Here is a 19,259-nt window from a genome sequence, read left to right as displayed (position 1 = left end):
AATACAAATCATCATAAGAGACTACTACAAGCAACTCTATGCCACAAAATGGACAACCTGGAAGAAATGAACAAATTCTTAGAAAGGTATAACCTTACAATACTGAACCAGGAAGAAATAGAAAATATGAACAGACGAATCACAAGTAATGAAATTGAAACTGTGATTAAAAATCTCCGAAAAAACAAAAGTCCAGGACCAGATGGCTTCACAGGTGAATTCTATCAAACATTTAGAGAAGAGCTAACACCTATGCTTCTCAAACTCTTCCAAAAAATTACAGAGGAAGGAACACTCCCAAACTCATTCTACAAGGCCACCATCACCCTGATACCAGAACCAGACAAAGATACTACATAAAAAGAAAATTACAGACCAATATCACTGATGAATATAGATGCAAAAATCCTCAACAAAATACTAGCAAACAGAATCCAACAACACATTAAAACGATCATACACCATGATCAAGTGGGATTTATCCCAAGGATGCAAGGATTCTTCAATATACGCAAATCAATCAATGTGATACACCATATTAAATATTGAAGAATAAAAACCATATGATCATCTCAGTAGATGCAGAAAAAGCTTTTGACAAAATTCAACACCGATTTATGATAAAAACTCTGCAGAAAGTGGGCATAGAGTGAACCAACCTCAACATAATGAAGAACATATATGACAAACCCACAGCAAACATCATTCTCAATGGTGAAAAACTGAAAGCATTTCCTCTAAACTCAGGAACGAGACAAGGATGTCCACTCTCACCACTAATATTCAACATAATTTTGGAAGTCCTAGCCACAGCAATCAGAGAAGAAAAAGAAATAAAAGGAATACAAATTGGAAAAGAAGAAGTAAAACTGTCACTGCAGACGACACGATACTATACATAGAGAATCCTAAAGATGCCACCAGAAAACTACTAAAGGTAAGCAATGAGTTTGGTAAAGTTATAGGATACAAAATTAATGCACAGAAATCTCTTACATTCCTATACACTAACAGAAAGATCAGAAAGAGAAATTAGGAAACAATTCCATTCACTATTGCAACAAAAAGAATAAAATGCCTAGGAATAAACCTACCTAAGGAGGTAAAAGACCTGTACTCAGAAAACTATAAGACACTGAGGAAAAAAATCAAAGATGACACAAACAGATGGAGAGATATACCATACTCTTGGACTGGAAGAATCAACATTGTGAAAATGAGTATATTACCCAAAGCAATCTACACATTCAAAGCAATCCCTATCAAATTACCAATGGCAATTTTTACAGAACTAGAACAAAAAATTTTTTAATTTGTATGGAGACACAAAAGACCCCAAATAGCCAAAGCAATCTTGAGGGAAAAAAACAGAGCTGGAAGAATCAGACTCCCTGACTTCAGACTATACTGCAAAGCTACAATAATCAGACAATATGGTACTGGCACAAAAACAGACATATAGATCAATAGAACAGGATAGAAAACCCAGAGATAAACCCATGCACCTATGGTCAGCTAATCAATGACAAAGGAGGCAAGCATATACAATGAAGAAAAGACAGTCTCTTCAATAAGTGGTGCTGGGAAAACTGGACAGCTACATGTACAAGAATGAAATTAGAACATTACCTAACACCATACACAAAAATAAACTTAAAATGGGTTAAAGACCTAAATGTAAGACTGGAATCTATAAAACTCTTAGAGGAAAACAGGAAGAATACTCTTTGACATAAATCACAGCAAGATCTTTTTTGACCCACCTCCTAGAGAAATGGAAATGAAAACAAAAAGAAATAAATGGGACCTAATGAAACTTACAAGCTTTCACACAGCAAAGGAAACTATAAACAAGACGAAAAGACAACCCTCAGAATGGGAGAAAATATTTGCAAATTAATCAATGGACAAAGGATTAATCTCTAAAATATATAAACAGCTTATGCAGCTCAATATTAAAAAAAATCCCAATCCAAAAATGAGCAGAAGACCTAAATAGACATTTCTCCAAAGAAGACATACAGATGGCCAAGAGGCACATGAAAAGATGCTCAACATCACTAATTATTAGAGAAACACAAATCAAAACTACAATGAGGTATCACCTCACACCAGTCAGAATGGGCATCATCAGAAAATCTACAAACAACAAATGGTGGAGAGGGTGTGGAGAAAAGGGAACCCTCTTGCACTGTTGGTGGGAATGTAAATTAATACAGCCACTATGGAGAACAGTATGGAAGTTCCTTAAAAAACTAAAAATAGAATTACCATATGACCCAGCAATCCCACTACTGGGCACATACCCTGAGAAAACCATAATTCAAAAAGACACATGCACCCCCATGTTCACTGCAGCACTACTTACAATAGCCAGGTCATGGAAGCAACCTAAATGCCCATCAACAGATGAATGGATAAAGAAGATGTTGTACATGTATACAATGGAATATTACTCAGCCATGAAAAGGAATGAAATTGGGTCATTTGTAGAGTCATGGATGGACCTTGAGACTGTCATATAGAGTGAAGTAAGTCAGAAAGAGAAAAACAAATATCATATATTAACGCATGTATGTGGAATCTAGAAAAATGGTACAGATGAACCGGTTTACAAGGCAGAGATAGAGACACAGATGTAGAGAACAAATGTATGGACAGCAAGGGGGGAAAGCGGGGGTGTGGGGGTGGTGGTGGGATGAATTGGGAGATTGGGATCGACATATATACACTAATATGTATAAAATAGATAACTAATAAGAACCTGCTGTATAAAAAAATAAAATAAAATTCAAAAGAAAAGAAAAAAATAATCTCTGGTGGGTTTTCAATATATGTATAATATAAAATTTATGACAGCAGGATCACAAAAGTAGAAGAGTGTGGTTAAATTGTTCTAAGGTCCTTGAAAAATAAAAATATTAATTTATATTAGACTATAATAAATCAAAGTTGCACATTGCAATCTGCAAGTTAATGAGCAAAGTAATAAAAAAAGAAATAATTAAAACAAATGTAGGTAAAACTAACAAAATATTTTAATAACCCAAAAAAAGGTCAAAAAAGAGAAAGGAATAAAGAATATATAGGACACATAGAAAACAAATAGTAAGATGGTAGATTAAACTCAGATATATCAATAATTAGATTCAGTGTTAGCAAGTCAATAAAAAGACAAAGATTTTCAGATTGGATAAAATTTAAACCCAGGTATATGCTGCTTGCATGGGGCATACCTCAAATATAAGAACACAGAGAGATTGAAGATTTCATCAAAGGATGAAAAAGTATTTCCTGTACAAACATTAACAAAAGAAAGTTGGTACATCTATGCTAACACCAGATAAAGAAGACTTTAAGACAAGATGCAGCTGTAGAGATAGAGGATATTTCATAATGATAAAAAAGGGTTAATCCAGCAGAAACAATTCTAAATTTGTATCTACTTAATTTTGTACACTCAAATATGTAAAGCAAAAAGTAACAGAAATAAGGACTTCCCTGGTGGTCCAGTGGTTAAGAATCCTCCTTCCAATGCAGGAGATGTGGGTTCAGTCCCTGGTGGGGGAACCAAGATCTCACATGCCACGGGGCAACTAAGCCTGTGCACTGCAACAACTGAGCACGTGAGCCATAACTAGAGAGAAGCCCATGCCACAATGAAGAGTCCATGTGCCGCAACTAAGACCCAACACAGCCAAAAATAAAATAAATAAATAAATAAATAAATATTTTAAAAAGGGATTAAATAACTAACAGAAATAAAAGAAGTAGGTAAGTCCACAATTACAGTAGGAAACTTTAGTACACTTATTGCAGTTATTGATAGAACAAACAGATGAAAAAAATCAACATGCAGATTTGAACAATATGATAAACAACCCTAACCACGTTGACTTATACAGAATCCTGCACCCAACAATTCAAGGATACTCATTCTTTTCAAGTGCACATGAAACATTTGACAAAATTGGCCATAGGCTGAGCCATAAAGTCTGTTTTAAAAATTTCAAGGGAATAAAATCCTAAATAACATATTCTTTGATCACAGTGCAATAAGGTATTCATTAATAACAAAAGAGATATCTAGAAAAATCCCCAAATGTTTGGGAATTAAACAGTACTCTTCAGAGAAAGGGAATCTCACTGTCCATTAAGAAGTAATCCTGAAGGCTGTTGTTAACCTTAACTTTTGTTTTATGGAGGAAAATGATCTGAGAAAATAAAGTCAACACAGAGAGAAGCAGAAAAAAAGACAAATTAATCAATTGACCCATCTCTGTGGTCCCTACAGTTGGACTATTCGAGCCAATACATTTCTGATTCAATATAAGGTGACTCCACAAACTTGTTATTTGAAATCACAAGAGTCCTGATTAATGAGAACACACAGGAAACTTTTTCCTCACCTGACCTCTGCTCACTTCTTCTATTTCTTCTGCAGCTTAAACTCCATGTTCTGAACTCTGAACTCCAGCCAGCCCAAACTACTCTGCATTCCTGGGAACTGTCCAAGCCTCAGTACATGTCTCTACCCTCTTTGCCTTCTTGTCTCTTATTTGTCCTCGGATCTCAGCTAAGACTTCATCTGGGAAATCTTTCCTGTTCCCAGGCTAGTACTGGGTAGTGGAATCTCAGTAATCCTACTGTAGTCTGTGCTTCTCTTTATTATAGTGGTCATGTTAGTGTCTGGATTCAGAGAGACTTCCAATTTTGTGACTTACTAGCTGCTTGACATTGGGCAGTCACTTCTATGCGTTTGATTTTTTTTCTTTTGTAAAATGGGGGGTAATAACAGTATCTACACTATAAGGTAATTGTGAGAATTTAATGGTATTACACATGGTAAGTGCTTAGACTATTGCTTGGCACATAGTAAGTACTCAAAAAATGTTAAATATTGTTATCATTATTTCAGAAGTTTGTTGTGAAGTGTAAGAGAAAATGCATACAAAATCTTTATCACAGTACCTGGCACACAGGAAGGACTATGTATCTTTCTGCTAGTTGAGTCTCTTAGTGGACGGTGACTTCTTCAAGATCTGGAACCATGTTGGAGGTGGGTTCAAAGCCCCATGTCTGACCTCATCATCCATGCTTTTTCCACTTCACATTATTGCCTCTGGGAAGTAGGTGACGTTTACCTTTAAAGCATTTTAAGCTTCTTTCTTCCATTTAATCATGCTCGATTTCTTTCTCTATGAAGTCTTGGAAGGGGTCATAAAGATTCATTCATTCACACAAAGGTTGATTGACTTAATTATGTCCTCTTCTAGAACTCTAGTGGCTAATGATTTTTGAACATCTTTTAATGTGTTTATTTGCCACCTATTCATTCCCTTTGATGAAGCATTTGTTTCAGTCTTTTGCTCATTTTAATTTTTTCTTTTTTTACTGTTGAGTTTTGAGAGCTCTTTATATGTTCTGGATACAAGTATTTTGTCAGGTATATATAATTTGCAAATATTTTCTTCAGTCTGTAGTTTGTCTTCTTTAAAGTGTCTTTGGCAGAACAAAAATTTAAAACGTGATGAATGCTAATTTACCAATCTTTTATACACTGTGATTTTGGTGTCAAGTGTATGAACTGTTTGCCTAACCCCAGGACACAAAGAATTTTCTCTTATGTTTTCTCCACAACGTTTCATAGTTCCATATTTTGCACTTAGATTTATGATCTATATTTGTATAAGGCATATGGTTTAAGTCAAGTTTCATTGTTCAAACACCGTTTTTAAAAAAGATTATCTTTTACCATTGAAGTGCATTTGCACTTTGTCAAAAAACAATTGACTATTATTTATATGGGTCTATTTCTGTTGTCTCTATTTGCTTCCATTAATCTATATGTCAATCCTATTACTAATACAATGCAGTATAAATAACTGTAGCTGTGTATACTAAGTCTTAAAAATGGGCAGTGTGATTCATCCAATTTTATTTTTCTTTAAAAAATGGTTTTGGTTATTCTAGTTCTTTGCCTTTTCATATACATTTTATGTTTTATATTTTTATTATTATTTTTTAAAATTTATTTTTAATTTTATTTTACTATTTTAAAAACAACTTTATTGGAGTATAATTGCTTCACAATGGTGTGTTAGTTTCTGCTTTATAACAAAGTGAATCAGCATACATATACATATATCCCCATATCTCCTCCCTCTTTCGTCTCCCTCCCACCCTCCCTATCCCACCCCTCTAGGTGGTCACAAAGCACCAAGCTGGTCTCCCTGTGCTGTGTGGCTGCTTCCTACTAGCTATCTATTTTACATTTGGTAGTGTATATATGTCCCTGCCTCTCTCTCACTTCGTCCCAGCTTAACCTTCCCCCTCCCTGTGTCCTCAAGTCCATTCTCTATGTCTGCGTCTTTATTCCTGTCCTGCCCCTAAGTTCTTCAGAATCTTTTTTTTTTTTTTAGCACACAGTATTTGTTTTTCTCTTTCTGACTTACTTCACTCTGTATGACAGACTCTAGGTCCATCCACCTCACTACAAATAACTCAATTTCGTTTCTTTTTACGACTGAGTAATATTCCAATGTATATATGTGTCACATCTTCTTTATCCATTCATCTGTTCATGGACACTTAGGTTGCTTCCATGTTCTGGCTATTGTAAATAGAGCTGTAATGAACATTGTGGTACATGACTCTTCTTGAATCATGGTTTTCTCAGGGTATTTCTTCCAGTAGTGGGATTGCTGGGTTATATGGTAGTTCTATTTTTAGTTTTTTAAGGAACCTCTATACTGTTCTCCATAGTGGCTGTATCAATTTACATTCCCACCAACAGTGCAAGAGGGTTCCCTTTTCTCCACACCCTCTCCAGCATTTGTTGTTTGTAGATTTTTTGATGATGACCATTCTGACTGGTGTGAGGTGATACCTCATTGTAGTTTTGATTTGCATTTCTCTAATGATTAGTGATGTTGAGCATCTTTTCATGTGTTTGTTGGCAATCTCTATATCTTCTTTGGAGAAATGTCTATGTAGGTCTTCTGCCCATTTTTGGATTGGGTTGTTTGTTTTTTTTATCATATACATTTTAGAATGATCTAGATTTACTTACAAAAATTGCTACTGAAGATTATAATAGAAAATTAATCCATAAATAAATTTTTAAAGTTGGCATCTTTATTATCTTGACTGATCAAATTCATGAACATGGTATGTCTTCAGTTATTTACATATTTGAGGTCTTTCATAAGTATTTCATAGTTTTTTCCCATACAGATTTGGTACATATTTTGCTAGATTTATACCTAAGTGTTTCATTTGGGGACACTATTTTAAATGATATCTTAAAAACCTTTTGGTTTCTAATTGTTCACTGCTAAAATATAGAAATATTAAGTTTCATACATCCATGTATCTGCAACTTTGCTAGACTAGAGATTTAAATTTAAATTTAGTCCCAGGAATTAAAAAATAGATTTCTTGGAATTTTCTATGTAAATAATCGTGTTGTCTGCAAGTAAGGATAATTTTATTTCTTCCTTTCCAATCTGTTTACCTCTTATTTATTTTTCTTGCCTTGTTGCACTGGCTAGTACTTCCAGGTATGATGTTGACTAGGAGTAGTGAGAGTGGACATTCTTGCCTGCCTGTTCTAGATCTTGGGAGAAAGACATTCAGTCTTTCACCATTAATTATGACATTAGCTTTTCTTTTCTTTCCTTCTTTCCTTCCTTCCTCTCTCTCTCTTTCATTCCTTTCTCCCTTTCTTTCTTTCTTTCTTTCTTTCTTTCTTTCTTTCTTTCTTTCTTTCTTTCTTTCTTTCTTTCTTTCTTTCTTTCTTTCTTTCTTCCTTCCTTCATTCCTTTCTTTCTTTCTTTCTTTCTTTCTTTCTTTCTTTCTTTCTTTCTTTCTCTCTCTTCCTTCCTCCTTCCCCCCCCTCCCTCCCTTCCTTCCTTCTTTCCTTCTTTCTTCCTTTCTTTCTCTCTCCCTTCCTCCCTTCCTCCCTCCCTCCCTTCCTTCCTTCTTCCCTTCCTCCCTCCCTCCTTCTCTTTCTTCTTCTTCCTTTCTTCCTCCCTTCCTCCCTCCCTCCTCCCTACCTCCTTCCCTCCCTTCTTTCTTCCTTTCTTCCTGCTTGCCTTCCTGCCTTTATCTCTTTCTTTCTTATGCCCTTTATCAGGTTGGGGCACTTCCCTTCTATTTCCAATTTTCTGAGAGTTTTTATTATGAATGAATGTTAAATTTTATTAAAATCATTTTCTTGTTGAATTGCATCCCCATGGTAAAGCCCACTTGTTCATGGTGTATCAATATTTTTGTCTACTGATGGATTTGATTTTTCTAATATTTTGTTGAAGACTTTTGCACTTATGTTCATGAGGTATATTGACTTGTAGTTTTCTTGTCTTGTACTGTCTTTGTCTGTTTTTGTATTATGGTAATGCAGGGTTTGCAAAATGAATTAGGAATTGTTTCCCTCCTCTTTTATATTCTGGAAGAGACTGTGTAAAATTGGTGTTATTTCTTTAAAAATATTTGGTTGCATTCACTGTGAAATCATTTGGGGCTGGAGATTTGTTTTTCCTGGAAGATTTTTAACTACAAATTCAATTTCCTTAATAGTTAGGACTATTCAGGTTAAACTTTTATCTTGGACGAGTTTTGGTAATTTATGGGTTTTGAGAAATTGGTCCATTTAAACTAGTTCATCAAACTTATGTACATAGAGTTGTTTGTTTTAGTCCCTTATTATCCTTTTAATGTCTGTATGCTCTGTAGTGTTATTCCCTCTTGCATTCATGATATTGGTAATTCATATTTTCTCTCTTTTTTTTTGTCAGTTTTTCAAGAAGTTTATCTGATTTATTGATCTTGTTAAAGAACCAGCTTTGGTTTCATTGATTTGCTCTATTGTTCTTTCTGCTTTCAATTTTATTGATTTTTGCTGTTTATTATTTCTTTCCTTCTGCTTGCTTTGGGTTTATTTTGCTCTTCCTTTTTTCTGGGTGATGGCTTAGATTATTGATCTGAGACCTTTATTATCTTATGTTATACACATTTAATGCTGTAAAGTCTCCTCTAAGCACCATTTTAGCTGCACTCCCCAAATTTTTATATCTCATATTTTCATTTTTGTTCAGTGCAAAACATTTTTAAATTTCCCTTGAGACTTTCTCTTTGACACATGGATTATTTCAAAGTGTGCTGTTTAATTTCCAAGTGTTTGGAGACTTGCCCATTATCATTCTGTCATTGATTTCAGGTCTAATTCTATTATGGTCAGAGGACATTCTTTATATAATTTTCAATTTGAAAAACTGTGTTCAGGCTTGTTTTATAACTCAGGATATAGTATATCTTGATAACTCAGGATATAGTCTATCCTAGTAAGTGTTCCAAGTTCAATTAAAAATAATACATATTCTTCTGTAGTTGGGTGGAGTTTTCTATACATGTCAATTAGATCCAGTTGGTTGATGATGTTGTTCAGTTTTTCTATAACAGTGGTTTTCAACTGGTAGTGGTTTTGCCCTTCTCTCTCAGGGGACATTTGTCAATGTCTGGAGATATTTTTGATTGTCACAACTTGGGGGAAGATGCTGCTGACACCTAGTAGTAGAGACCAGGAATGCTGCTAAACATCTTACAGTCCACAGAACAGCCCATGTCCCCCACAAGAAATAATTATTCAGTCCAAAATGTTAATAGTTCTGAAGTTGAGAAACTCTGTTCTATAGCCTTGCTGATTTTTTAATTTGTTTTTTCAATTAAGGAGATAGGAGTGTTTGAGTCTTCAACTACAGTTGTGAACTTGTCCATTTCTCCTTTCAGTTCTGTCAGATTTTGCTTCATGTATTTTGAAGCTTTGTTATTAAGTTCATACACATTTAGGAATGTTATGTCTTCTTAGTCAATTGACCTTTTCAGCCCATGTAATGTCCCTCTTTATCTCTGGTAATTTTCTTTGCTCTGAAGTCTACTTTGTCTGATAATAATATAGTTACTCCAGCTTTCTTTTGTTTAGCGTTATCATGCTGCATCTTCTTCCATCTCATTACCTTTTTTTTTGTTGTCAAATAATCCTTTAGTGAAATATTTTCCTTTGTAGTTTTTAACTAACTGGGCATTCTACTGTACCATTGTTGATGTCATCTATGATGAAGGCCATCAAATCGCAGCTCACCGACTAGTCAGTCCCCAGCACCTCTTTAATGTTTCTAGAGAGTTCTCTAGCTAAAGATCAGTGCTGCATCTGTCAAGCAATGTTGACAATCTCATCAAAAGTGATATTTCCACTGTGCTTACTGATTGTCTGCTTCTTTCTGTCTCTGTGTGGTTCCTTGAGGACTTTGGTGGTCAGAGCACCACCAAATGTACTGAATGTACTACTGAATGTACTACTTCAGTCTGGGCCTGTTTGTTCTGAATGGTTTCTCTATAATCGTTAGACCCTTCCAGTAACCAGTTGTCTTGGTGATGTCATCACTAACATTTTTTGGAGACAGATCCAGCAGGATGATCTTGGGGGCCAGGGAAGACGTGGCACTGACTTCCTCACAGGTGTACCTGAGGTTCATGACTTTGATCTCATTGGAGTCACAGTTGGGTGGCATGACAGAGTCAGGTAGTGTCAGATGAACCTAGAGGTGGGAGGAGAGAAGAGAGTTGCACCTTGTCTTCCTTTGAGCTGAAAGCCTGAGCCAGTACTTTTATCCTACCTGTATCATTTTATTTGAAGTGAGTTTCTTGTTGACAACATATATTTGGTTCATGCTTTTCCTTCATTTTGACAAACTCTTCTTTTTATTTGGTTTGCTTAGACCACTTACACTTAATGTAATTATTGATATGTTTGAATTTAAGTCTACTATTTCATTATTTGTTTTCTGCTGGTTCTCTCTTTTGTGTTGTTGTTGTTTCTCTGTTTTCCATTTTCTGCCTTCTTTTAGGCTATTGGAACATTTTTTAGTATTCCATTTAAATTTATATATCACATTTTGGACTTTATCTCAGTATACTTTTGGTTATACTAGCGATTACAATAGCATAATTAAGTTTTCACAGCTTAGTTGGAATCAGTACTTTACCACTTCAAGTGGAATATATATTACCACCAGATTGGTCCCTTTATCCTTCATTTATTATGTTGCAGTTGTCTAATATATTACATCTACGTCTACATACTCGGAGAACCTCATCAGAAAATATCATAATTTTTGTTTTCAGTTGTCAAACATCTTTTCCAGAGCTCTACAGGAGAATAATAGTCTATTATATTTAGCACCCCTCAATATAATTCTTCAACAAGGGGCTTCTCCACATCGCTCTGGCCCCCTGTTTCTTTCTGCACCCTCTCTCCTGTCCTCACATATAAGGAAGCCTGGATTTTCCATTTCCATGAGACAGGCCCTTATCCTGGACCTTACTAAACTCTCAGGACCTGTGGCTTAGAGTTATTAAAGGCACAATTTCTGCTTGTGAATCAATCACAAGCGGTGTTGAAGGGACTTCCCTTTTCCTTTGGAGGCAGCAATAATAGAATCAAATACAAGTGTTCACAATTGTTTCCATGTAGCTGTCTACATTTTGTTGTCCTTAGTCAATGCCTACACCTGAAAATCCTCCAGGTCTTTGGAAAAGCAGGGAGTGGGGGACTAATATTTATTGGAATACCTCCCTTTCATATATATGCATACCTCTATTAACAGAAGTGCCCTACGCAGCTCTGATGTAGTATAGCCTCTATTGTCTCAGAAACATCTCTCTCTTTTTACACACACACACACACACACACACCCATCTCATTCCTAAACAGTACAGGTAATATATATGTTTTCTCCTGGCCTTTTAGCTAGGAGACTATATGCTCAGTATGTGAACACCAACTAAGGTGACCAAATAATTTATCGTGCAAGCCAGGATACTTTTGAAAGTGAAAGGGGATGCTATTACTGATGCCAAGACCTCATGAAGTGCATCATAAACAGCACTGCAGCTGGGAATGAATGGCCAAATGTGATTTGGACACAGCTGGGAGAAACCAGTGGAAACAGCCTTGACCTCGGAGGATTTGAAGGGCATGTAAGAGCAACCCCCAGGGATGAAACGATTCAGCCATTCAGATCCCTGTCCCCGAACTAAAAGGGGTTTCCTTGAGTGCAATCTCTTCTCATATTCACAACCAGTCTACAAAGGAGGTGTTATTATCAGAGATAAAGAAATGGAGGTTTGGAGAGTGAATGCAAAATGTCTAAGATCCCCACAGCCAGAATTTCATAAAGCTGACACTAGGACTTTGCCCTCTCTGATTCCAGATACCAACCTGGAAGCCCCGTAATGTTGTGGACTGCATACAGACTTAGACAGCAATGGATCAGGGCTCAAATCCCAGTTCCTGGTGCTGTACCAGCTCTGTGACCTTAGCTGACCTGCATGATGACAGTAACATTGTGAGAATAGGAGCTTATGTTTATGCACTGCTTGCCATGCACCCTGCTCTGAGCTAAATGCTTTCCCCAAGTTATCACATTCACACCTCACACTAACCCCATCATGTAGGTACTATTAGAAATCACAATTTGCAAATGAGGGAAATAGTCTGAAAGAGCCTGGAAAAGTCCCCACTGCATGGGAGATAATGAATATTAGTTCTCCTTCTCTCCTTACACAGGTTAGCGCACGATGCAGGTCCTGAGCAATTCTATTTCATAATATTGTTCTGGAAGATCTTAGGAGTGGTCCGTTCTCTTAATGAATGTGCCTCCTTCTCCAGTTTTTCTAAAGGCTCAAGGATTGCTTATAATATGGTGCGTATTAATTTTTTATTTTTTTATGGCCAGAATCCCTCCCACTTTTTGGAAACCATTTTGTCCCATCCTGTGGTTGTGGCCATGCATGAGAAACAGCAGGTGGTGCCAGATGACAGATGGTGTGGGAACCCGTTTCCCGGTGGGAGGGGGCGCGAGCGAGCAAGCGAGCAAGCAGGCAGACAGCTGCCAGGAGCCCGCTCGCTTGCGCCTCGCTCTCAGAAGCTCCCACTCCAGACGCACGCAAGGCGCTGTCCTTTCAGCACCACCAGCTCCGGCTGAGGAGGGAGGACTCCTGGCCGTCCTCCTCCTCTTCAAATTGGCTTGAATCTGCTCTGACCCCCCAAGAGTGCAGCACAGTAAGTAGGCTTTTGTTTTTGCTATAACCACTCCCCAATGTCCTCCAACCCTTTCCCTTTCACTCCCACAACAACCCTATTTTGTCTAATAACGTTCCATCAGCAGGATTGACAAGAAAAATTCTGTTGTGCTGGGCTTCTGGGGCTGGGGTGGGATCACCGTTTCACTTCCAAGGGAGCTGGAAAGAAATAAATGTGATTTGTTTATTTAGTTGGCAATCTTGCAATACGGGGATTGCTAACTTTCCATGGAACCAAAAAAAAAAAAATGGCCCTTTGCTATTGAGGAAATGGAGGCATTCCATGGCTGAATAACAGGATCAGGTTCAAGCCAAACCTTTTTTGTTTTAGGAAATTGTATCTCCTGTGCAACCTACATATTGAGTAAAAGGGTACACTACACATAGGGACATTGAATGTATTTATTGTATTTTAGGGAGATTAATGGAAAAAAACAACAACATAATAAAATAGCAACCAAGATGGTAAGGTGAAATTTATCATACTGCAGGGTGACCCAGAATAATAGGATTTATTTTTGCACTAAGAATAAGCTTTCCACTGAGATTATATGATTATGTTGGCTCTAGTGTCTTGGATATATTTTTAAGATTGTATATTTTGTGTGTGAGCCTAGGATTTTCCTTGAGTTTCTCAAATTTGAAAGCTCTTAAGTGCCGTGGGTAGGTGGCATATCTGGATGATTAAAGAAGTTTTACTGGATAATGGGAATCATGTCAGGAAATCTAGCGGAAGATCGATGACTGATCTGTACACTGAAGCTGCTGGAGTGGAACTGTTGAGGACAGCGCTATTTTCTCTGTCGTCAGCCCTCTGTTTTCCTGCCTTACTTCCCACTGTAACTAGAATCCCACTGCTTGCCTTAGGTCTGGGAAGAAAGGCGTAAGGATGGTGAAGCTGAACAGTAACCCCAGTGAGAAGGGAACCAAGCCGCCTTCGGTTGAGGATGGCTTCCAGACCGTCCCTCTCATCACTCCCTTGGAGGTTAATCACTTACAGCTACCTGCTCCGGAAAAGGTAAAGCAGGCGCTCTTTTCCTCATCAGCCCCCCATGCTCCCCCCTTCCCAGGAAATAAAGCGGCAAAAAATTCCACCTCCCCCAAACCCTTTCATTCCCTCATCAGCCAAATACGTTCCCTTTCTTGTAAAATGTAGTTATTCCTTCCAGAGACATGACATCTTTTATGTTATTTCAGATTTATGGTAAGTGTTTATTCATTTATTTTTGTTCACATATACATACATGGGCAAGAAAATTAATCTTTCCTTTTAAAAGTTTCATCATAGTAGATGAATACTAATAAGCTTCTAGATGATGAAAGAGAAAATTGTCTTGATTATTTTGGGAAGGTGTTTCAAAAATTGACTGCTACGGATTTGAGGACAGAGAATTGGATGCAGTCCAGCAGGCATTTAGTTTGCACCTCCTAAGGCCCCATTCCTAGGCTGCAAGTTGGTTATAAAAAGACACATTACAAAATCCCTATTCAGTATAACACTTAAATTAATATAAAGCATCATGGTAAATGCAGTGCCTGAGCATTACAAAGATTGTGAGAGCAGAGGAGTGGAAAAAACTAAATTCTGTTGTGGCAGAGAGGGGACTTGGAGGACAGATTAGGTAAGCTGCAGAGGAGAACATTTGAATTTGGCTTTTAAAGGTGAGTAAAAACCTCCCGGGTAGACCATTGGAGGAAAAGGCATTTAAGGCAAAGGGCACACTTATGCAAAGGATGGAGAGCTTTCGGGAAATAGCATGACTGAAGTAGGGTGTCTTTGGCGGAGGCGTGGCTGGAAATGAGTGACTGGCTGATGGCACATCTCCTGACGTGGGAGTAGTCCATGAAGAATGGAGGTGAGCAATTATACAAAAGTGGTGGAGTTATCCCATGGACATAGGTGGGAGAAAGGATATTGTTTAAGATCCATCTGAGAGAACTTGGGGTTTTATAATGTGAGCTTTTACATACCATAAGAGATAGATTTGGAGGCAAATGATGAAGTTCCCTTGCTGAAGAGTGAACAATGGATCATTCCATTTGTTTGATTTTCTCATTGGCATCTCCAGGAGGGCATTGTGTGTCTTAACCAATTGGCTCTATCCAATGAACAGAAGAGGAGCCAAAGCTAGATAAATGTCCTGGCTGATTGGCTAAGGGTTGAGTCATCTGTTTTGAAAGTGCAGAGGTTGTCAGTATGAAAATGTGCATAGGGGTGGCAGAAATAAAGAATCCTTGAGCCATTCTGAGCAACTGGTCAGACCTTTTGAAAATAAAATTTGAACAGGCAGTTAGCACTAAAGAAATGTGAAGGAACAGTATTAATTGGGTATTGGCTACCTGTATAGCAGAGTTTCTCAGTTTTTGACTTGCATATTAGAGTCACCCGGGGAGCTTTTGAAAATCCTGATATCTGTATCAGAACAATTGTATCAGAATCTCTGGGGGTGAGACCCAGGTGTCAATATTAATTAAATCTTCCCAGGTGACTCCTATGTGCAGCCAAAGTTGAGAACCACTGTGTTAGATGCACATTACCCAGGGATTATACATCCCTTTTGTGGGCAAAAGGTGAAGGACCAGAGAAATTTGGTTAGTTATCCAAATTCACAGAAGGAGTAAGTGGCAATGCTAGAATTTGATCCCAGATGTAATGGAAATTGAGGAGAAGCAGAGGGAATATTCTCTCAAGGTTTTGTGAAGTTTCAGGAAGAATCTTTACCCTTTTCAGTCTCGAAGATCTGTATGTCCCTGACAGGTATGCAAGGAAAAGGGATTGTGGTGAGGTCACTTCTCCTCTTAGCTCTACACACATCTGCGGGTCATCCAGAGGTATCATGGCCTCTGTCTCCCCTTACTCCCCACCCCATTTCCCACCTCCAAGGGCTTCTTTCTTTCCTTGAGAGAGGAGACACACCTGATAACCACTGAGCATCTGGTCCAGATGTCCCAAAGCCGGAAGATAAATACATTGTGGACTTGCATGCATGGAAGGAAACCAAAGTATCCTGTAAGATGCAAATCCCTAAAGGGACACATTTCCACAGGGGCATGTCACAGACTCACTCTGATGTTCATGATAAAGTCTTTGTACCAGGTGGACCCCAGTGTTCTCCTCTATGAAGTGGGGAGGCTCACACCTACTTCACAATGATTGGGGCAAAGTTAGATGTGGCCTTATAAATAAAGTGCCTGGCACAAAACTAACCATAAGAGAATAAAAATGATCATTTTCATGTGCTTCTTAAATGCTAGATGCTTTTGTAAATCACAAGTACATACACACACACACACACACACACACACACACACACACACACACACACAATTTTCTTTCACCCTTTCAATAGTTAATAGGACCTAATAAGGGAGTTGCTACTTTGATCCAATTTTTAAAGACGATAAATCTCAGGCATGGAGTGGTAAAGTCACTTTCCAAAGTGCAGAGTTGGTAAGCCTCCTGGCAAAGTCTGGAGAGCCCAGAGCCCAGGCAGCACTGTTCTAGAACCTTCCATCTCAGCAGGAATAGGGGGCCAGCTGGTCTGGGAGTCCCCAAACTTGGACTCGAGCAAGAGCTCCGTCACCAACCTCAGCTCAACTCCTGTGAGTTGTCTCTCTTCCCTTAGACCTCTGTCTTCTCTTCTCTGAGTGGGAAATTGTATCAGCAGTTTTCTGTGCTAGGATTTAGATTTTATAGTATTTACAAGAGTAAACCAGGTTTTTCCCCCTGACATTAGAACAGATGTGTTAACAGTAAATTCCACTCAAGAAGCCAAACGCTAAGAGCAGTGTTGTGTTTACCGGCACAGACTCGGAGGCCCCTCTCTTGGGGGGTTCACTGCTCTACCTTTTACGAGCCTCCCGCGGCTGAGGACTTGAGTGAGGTTCTCTAACTGCCTCGGCCTCAGCCTCCTCGTGGGTAGAGGGGGGACTCAACCTCACAGGGCTGTAGAGAGGCAAGGTGAGTTCTGACATAGTTGTCAGCTCTCTCATTAGGTCCAGCCAGATGGTGAAGGTTTGAAGCTAAAAAGGTTATCAGAAAGAAGTGTATTTAACCCCAATGTTACATCATGCGTTTTCCTCTTGAAAATGTAAAATACAGAGTGTGCTTGGTGTGTAATACTGACAGTTATCTTGTTCACTAAATACCCTTTAGTATGGAATGCGAGTTTCTGGGGAAAAGCTTTTGGAGGCTAAGTGGTGTGGACAAGCATGTCCGAAGCCCTTGCTCTGGGCTAGGAATGGGCCATGCAGGGCATTCTTGGCTGTCGTTTCAGTTAATCTTCCCAACAGCCCTGTGAGGTGGGTGTTAGTGCACCCATTTCACTGGTGGGGAAACTGAGGTTCACATCAATGGAGTGACTTGTCCAAGCTTCACAGAGAGAGTGGAAGAGCTGGGGTTGGAACCCCGGTGCACCTGACACCACAGCTTTCCCCTCTGCACCGTGCTACCTTCGATAATGAGAAGCCTCCCATCCCCAGGCAGTACTCCCTCAAACTCTGCATTCCCTCATCTACGGCCATGGCTCCTTCTTGAGCTCTCCTGGACATGCAGGTGGGGCCTGGGGCGATCCTGCAGAGAGAATGTCACGGCCTCCAGGGCTCCTTCCCTACACAGTGCTAGCGGGACTGCGCATGCCTTAGGAGACGAGATTGGCTGGACTCGTGGCTGTTTCCCCACCTCTTCTATCACGCTAATCAATCCTCCACAGCGCACCTGCAGTAGTGCCTCTGGAGTTGTGACCAGTCCTTCTCCCATGGAAAGCCTTTCCAGTCACCCGCACAGGGTACAGTCCTCAAATCCTGACCTTGGCACTCCAGGTCCTCCATTATCTGCCCCACTGGCTTCCATTCCTATCACTCCTCACTTTGTACCTTGAACACCAGCATGTCAGAACTACCTAGAGCCGTGGTTTTCTACCAGGGGTGACTTTTCCACCCAGAGAGACATTTGGCAATGTCTGGAGACATTTTTGGTTGTGACAATAGGAGGAGGGATGTTTTGGGCCAGGAATACTGCTAAATATCCTACAATGCACAAAATTTCACCCCCCCCCCCAAAAAAAAGAATTGCCCTGCTCAAAATGTCAACAGTGCTGAGGTTGAGAAACCCCGCCCTGGAATTTTCTACACTCTCCAGGGTATTTCTTGCTCCCTCCTCTTTGCCCATGCCATTCTTTCTGCCCAGAATGCTCTTCTTGCCCCTTTGCTTGTCTGATAAGCCAGGGCTCATCTTCCTAAACCCAGTTCAGATGGCAGCGCTCCTGGATACCTTCCCTGACCACCCATAATTATAGCTAAGGTTATACTTATTACACGGAAGGTACTCACTCTCTCATCCAGCATGTCTACTGGGCACCTTCTATGTGCCAGGCCCTATGCTAGGCTACGCATATACAGCCACGAAAAGTCAGGCATGGCCGTTGCTTTCATGGAGCTTCCTGTTCAGTGGGGCAGAGGGACTTCAAACAAGCCAGCACACAAATAGAAATACAGAGATGCAAACTGCAAGAAGGGCTATTAAGGAAAGAATAAGGTGCTGTATTGTTAAGAGACGATAAGACTTAAGGGGATTAAATTATGATGGCAGGATGGTCAGGGGAGGTCCTTCTGAGGAAGGAGCCCTGGCTGAGAGATGGAGGGTGGGTTGGTAAGGGGAGTAGGGGGCAGAGGGACCAGCATGCGGACAGACATTGAGGGAATGGGAGGAAAGGTCAGGAGGTCAGGTTGGCTGGGTCAGCTGAGGGAGGGGGAGAGACTTGGGAGGTGACGTGGGGTGGGCACCAGTTCATGAGGGGCCCCGTGCATTTTTCTGAAGAGGTTTAAAGAGGAGAGTAACAGGATCAGATTTCTATTTTAGGAAGATTCCTCTGGCTGCAGTGGGCCACCCTAGGGCCAAGTGACTCATGCTTGGTCTCCTGGTCTCTTCTTCCTCTTTTCTCCAATCCATCTTCCAAATGAGGCAGCACCAGAGAAATGTACCCAAAACAGAGGCTACTGGGTTTCCTGCAGTACCACCAACCCCCCAGCCCTGGCCATGTATGGTGGAAGAAAAGAGTGGAGGGGCAGGAGATCAGCTAGAAGGTTACTGCTGTGCTCATGAAGGGGATGGTGGT

General features: G+C 39.4%; 2 protein-coding genes across 2 annotated transcripts in view; one reads left to right on the top strand and one right to left on the bottom strand.

The window, feature by feature from the left end:
* The window catches only part of LOC309658214 (uncharacterized protein), a 607,864-nt gene that overhangs the window by 232,428 nt on the left and 356,177 nt on the right, over nucleotides 1-19,259 (bottom strand). The window lies entirely within an intron of this gene.
* Nucleotides 12,917-19,259, top strand: part of NSG2 (neuronal vesicle trafficking associated 2) — a 58,772-nt gene continuing 52,429 nt past the window's right edge. The window contains exons 1-2 of the mRNA XM_082456606.1: nucleotides 12,917-13,123; nucleotides 14,011-14,161. Of these exons, the coding sequence (XP_082312732.1) occupies nucleotides 14,033-14,161 (129 nt within the window). The 5' untranslated portion in view covers nucleotides 12,917-13,123; nucleotides 14,011-14,032. The remainder of the gene's footprint in view (nucleotides 13,124-14,010; nucleotides 14,162-19,259) is intronic.

Source organism: Balaenoptera physalus, assembly GCF_965194825.1.
Source record: "Balaenoptera physalus genome assembly, chromosome: 3".
Lineage (NCBI taxonomy): Eukaryota > Metazoa > Chordata > Mammalia > Artiodactyla > Balaenopteridae > Balaenoptera > Balaenoptera physalus.
The sequence above is the reverse complement of the archived record's forward strand: the minus strand, read 5'-3'. Positions and strand labels throughout refer to the sequence as shown.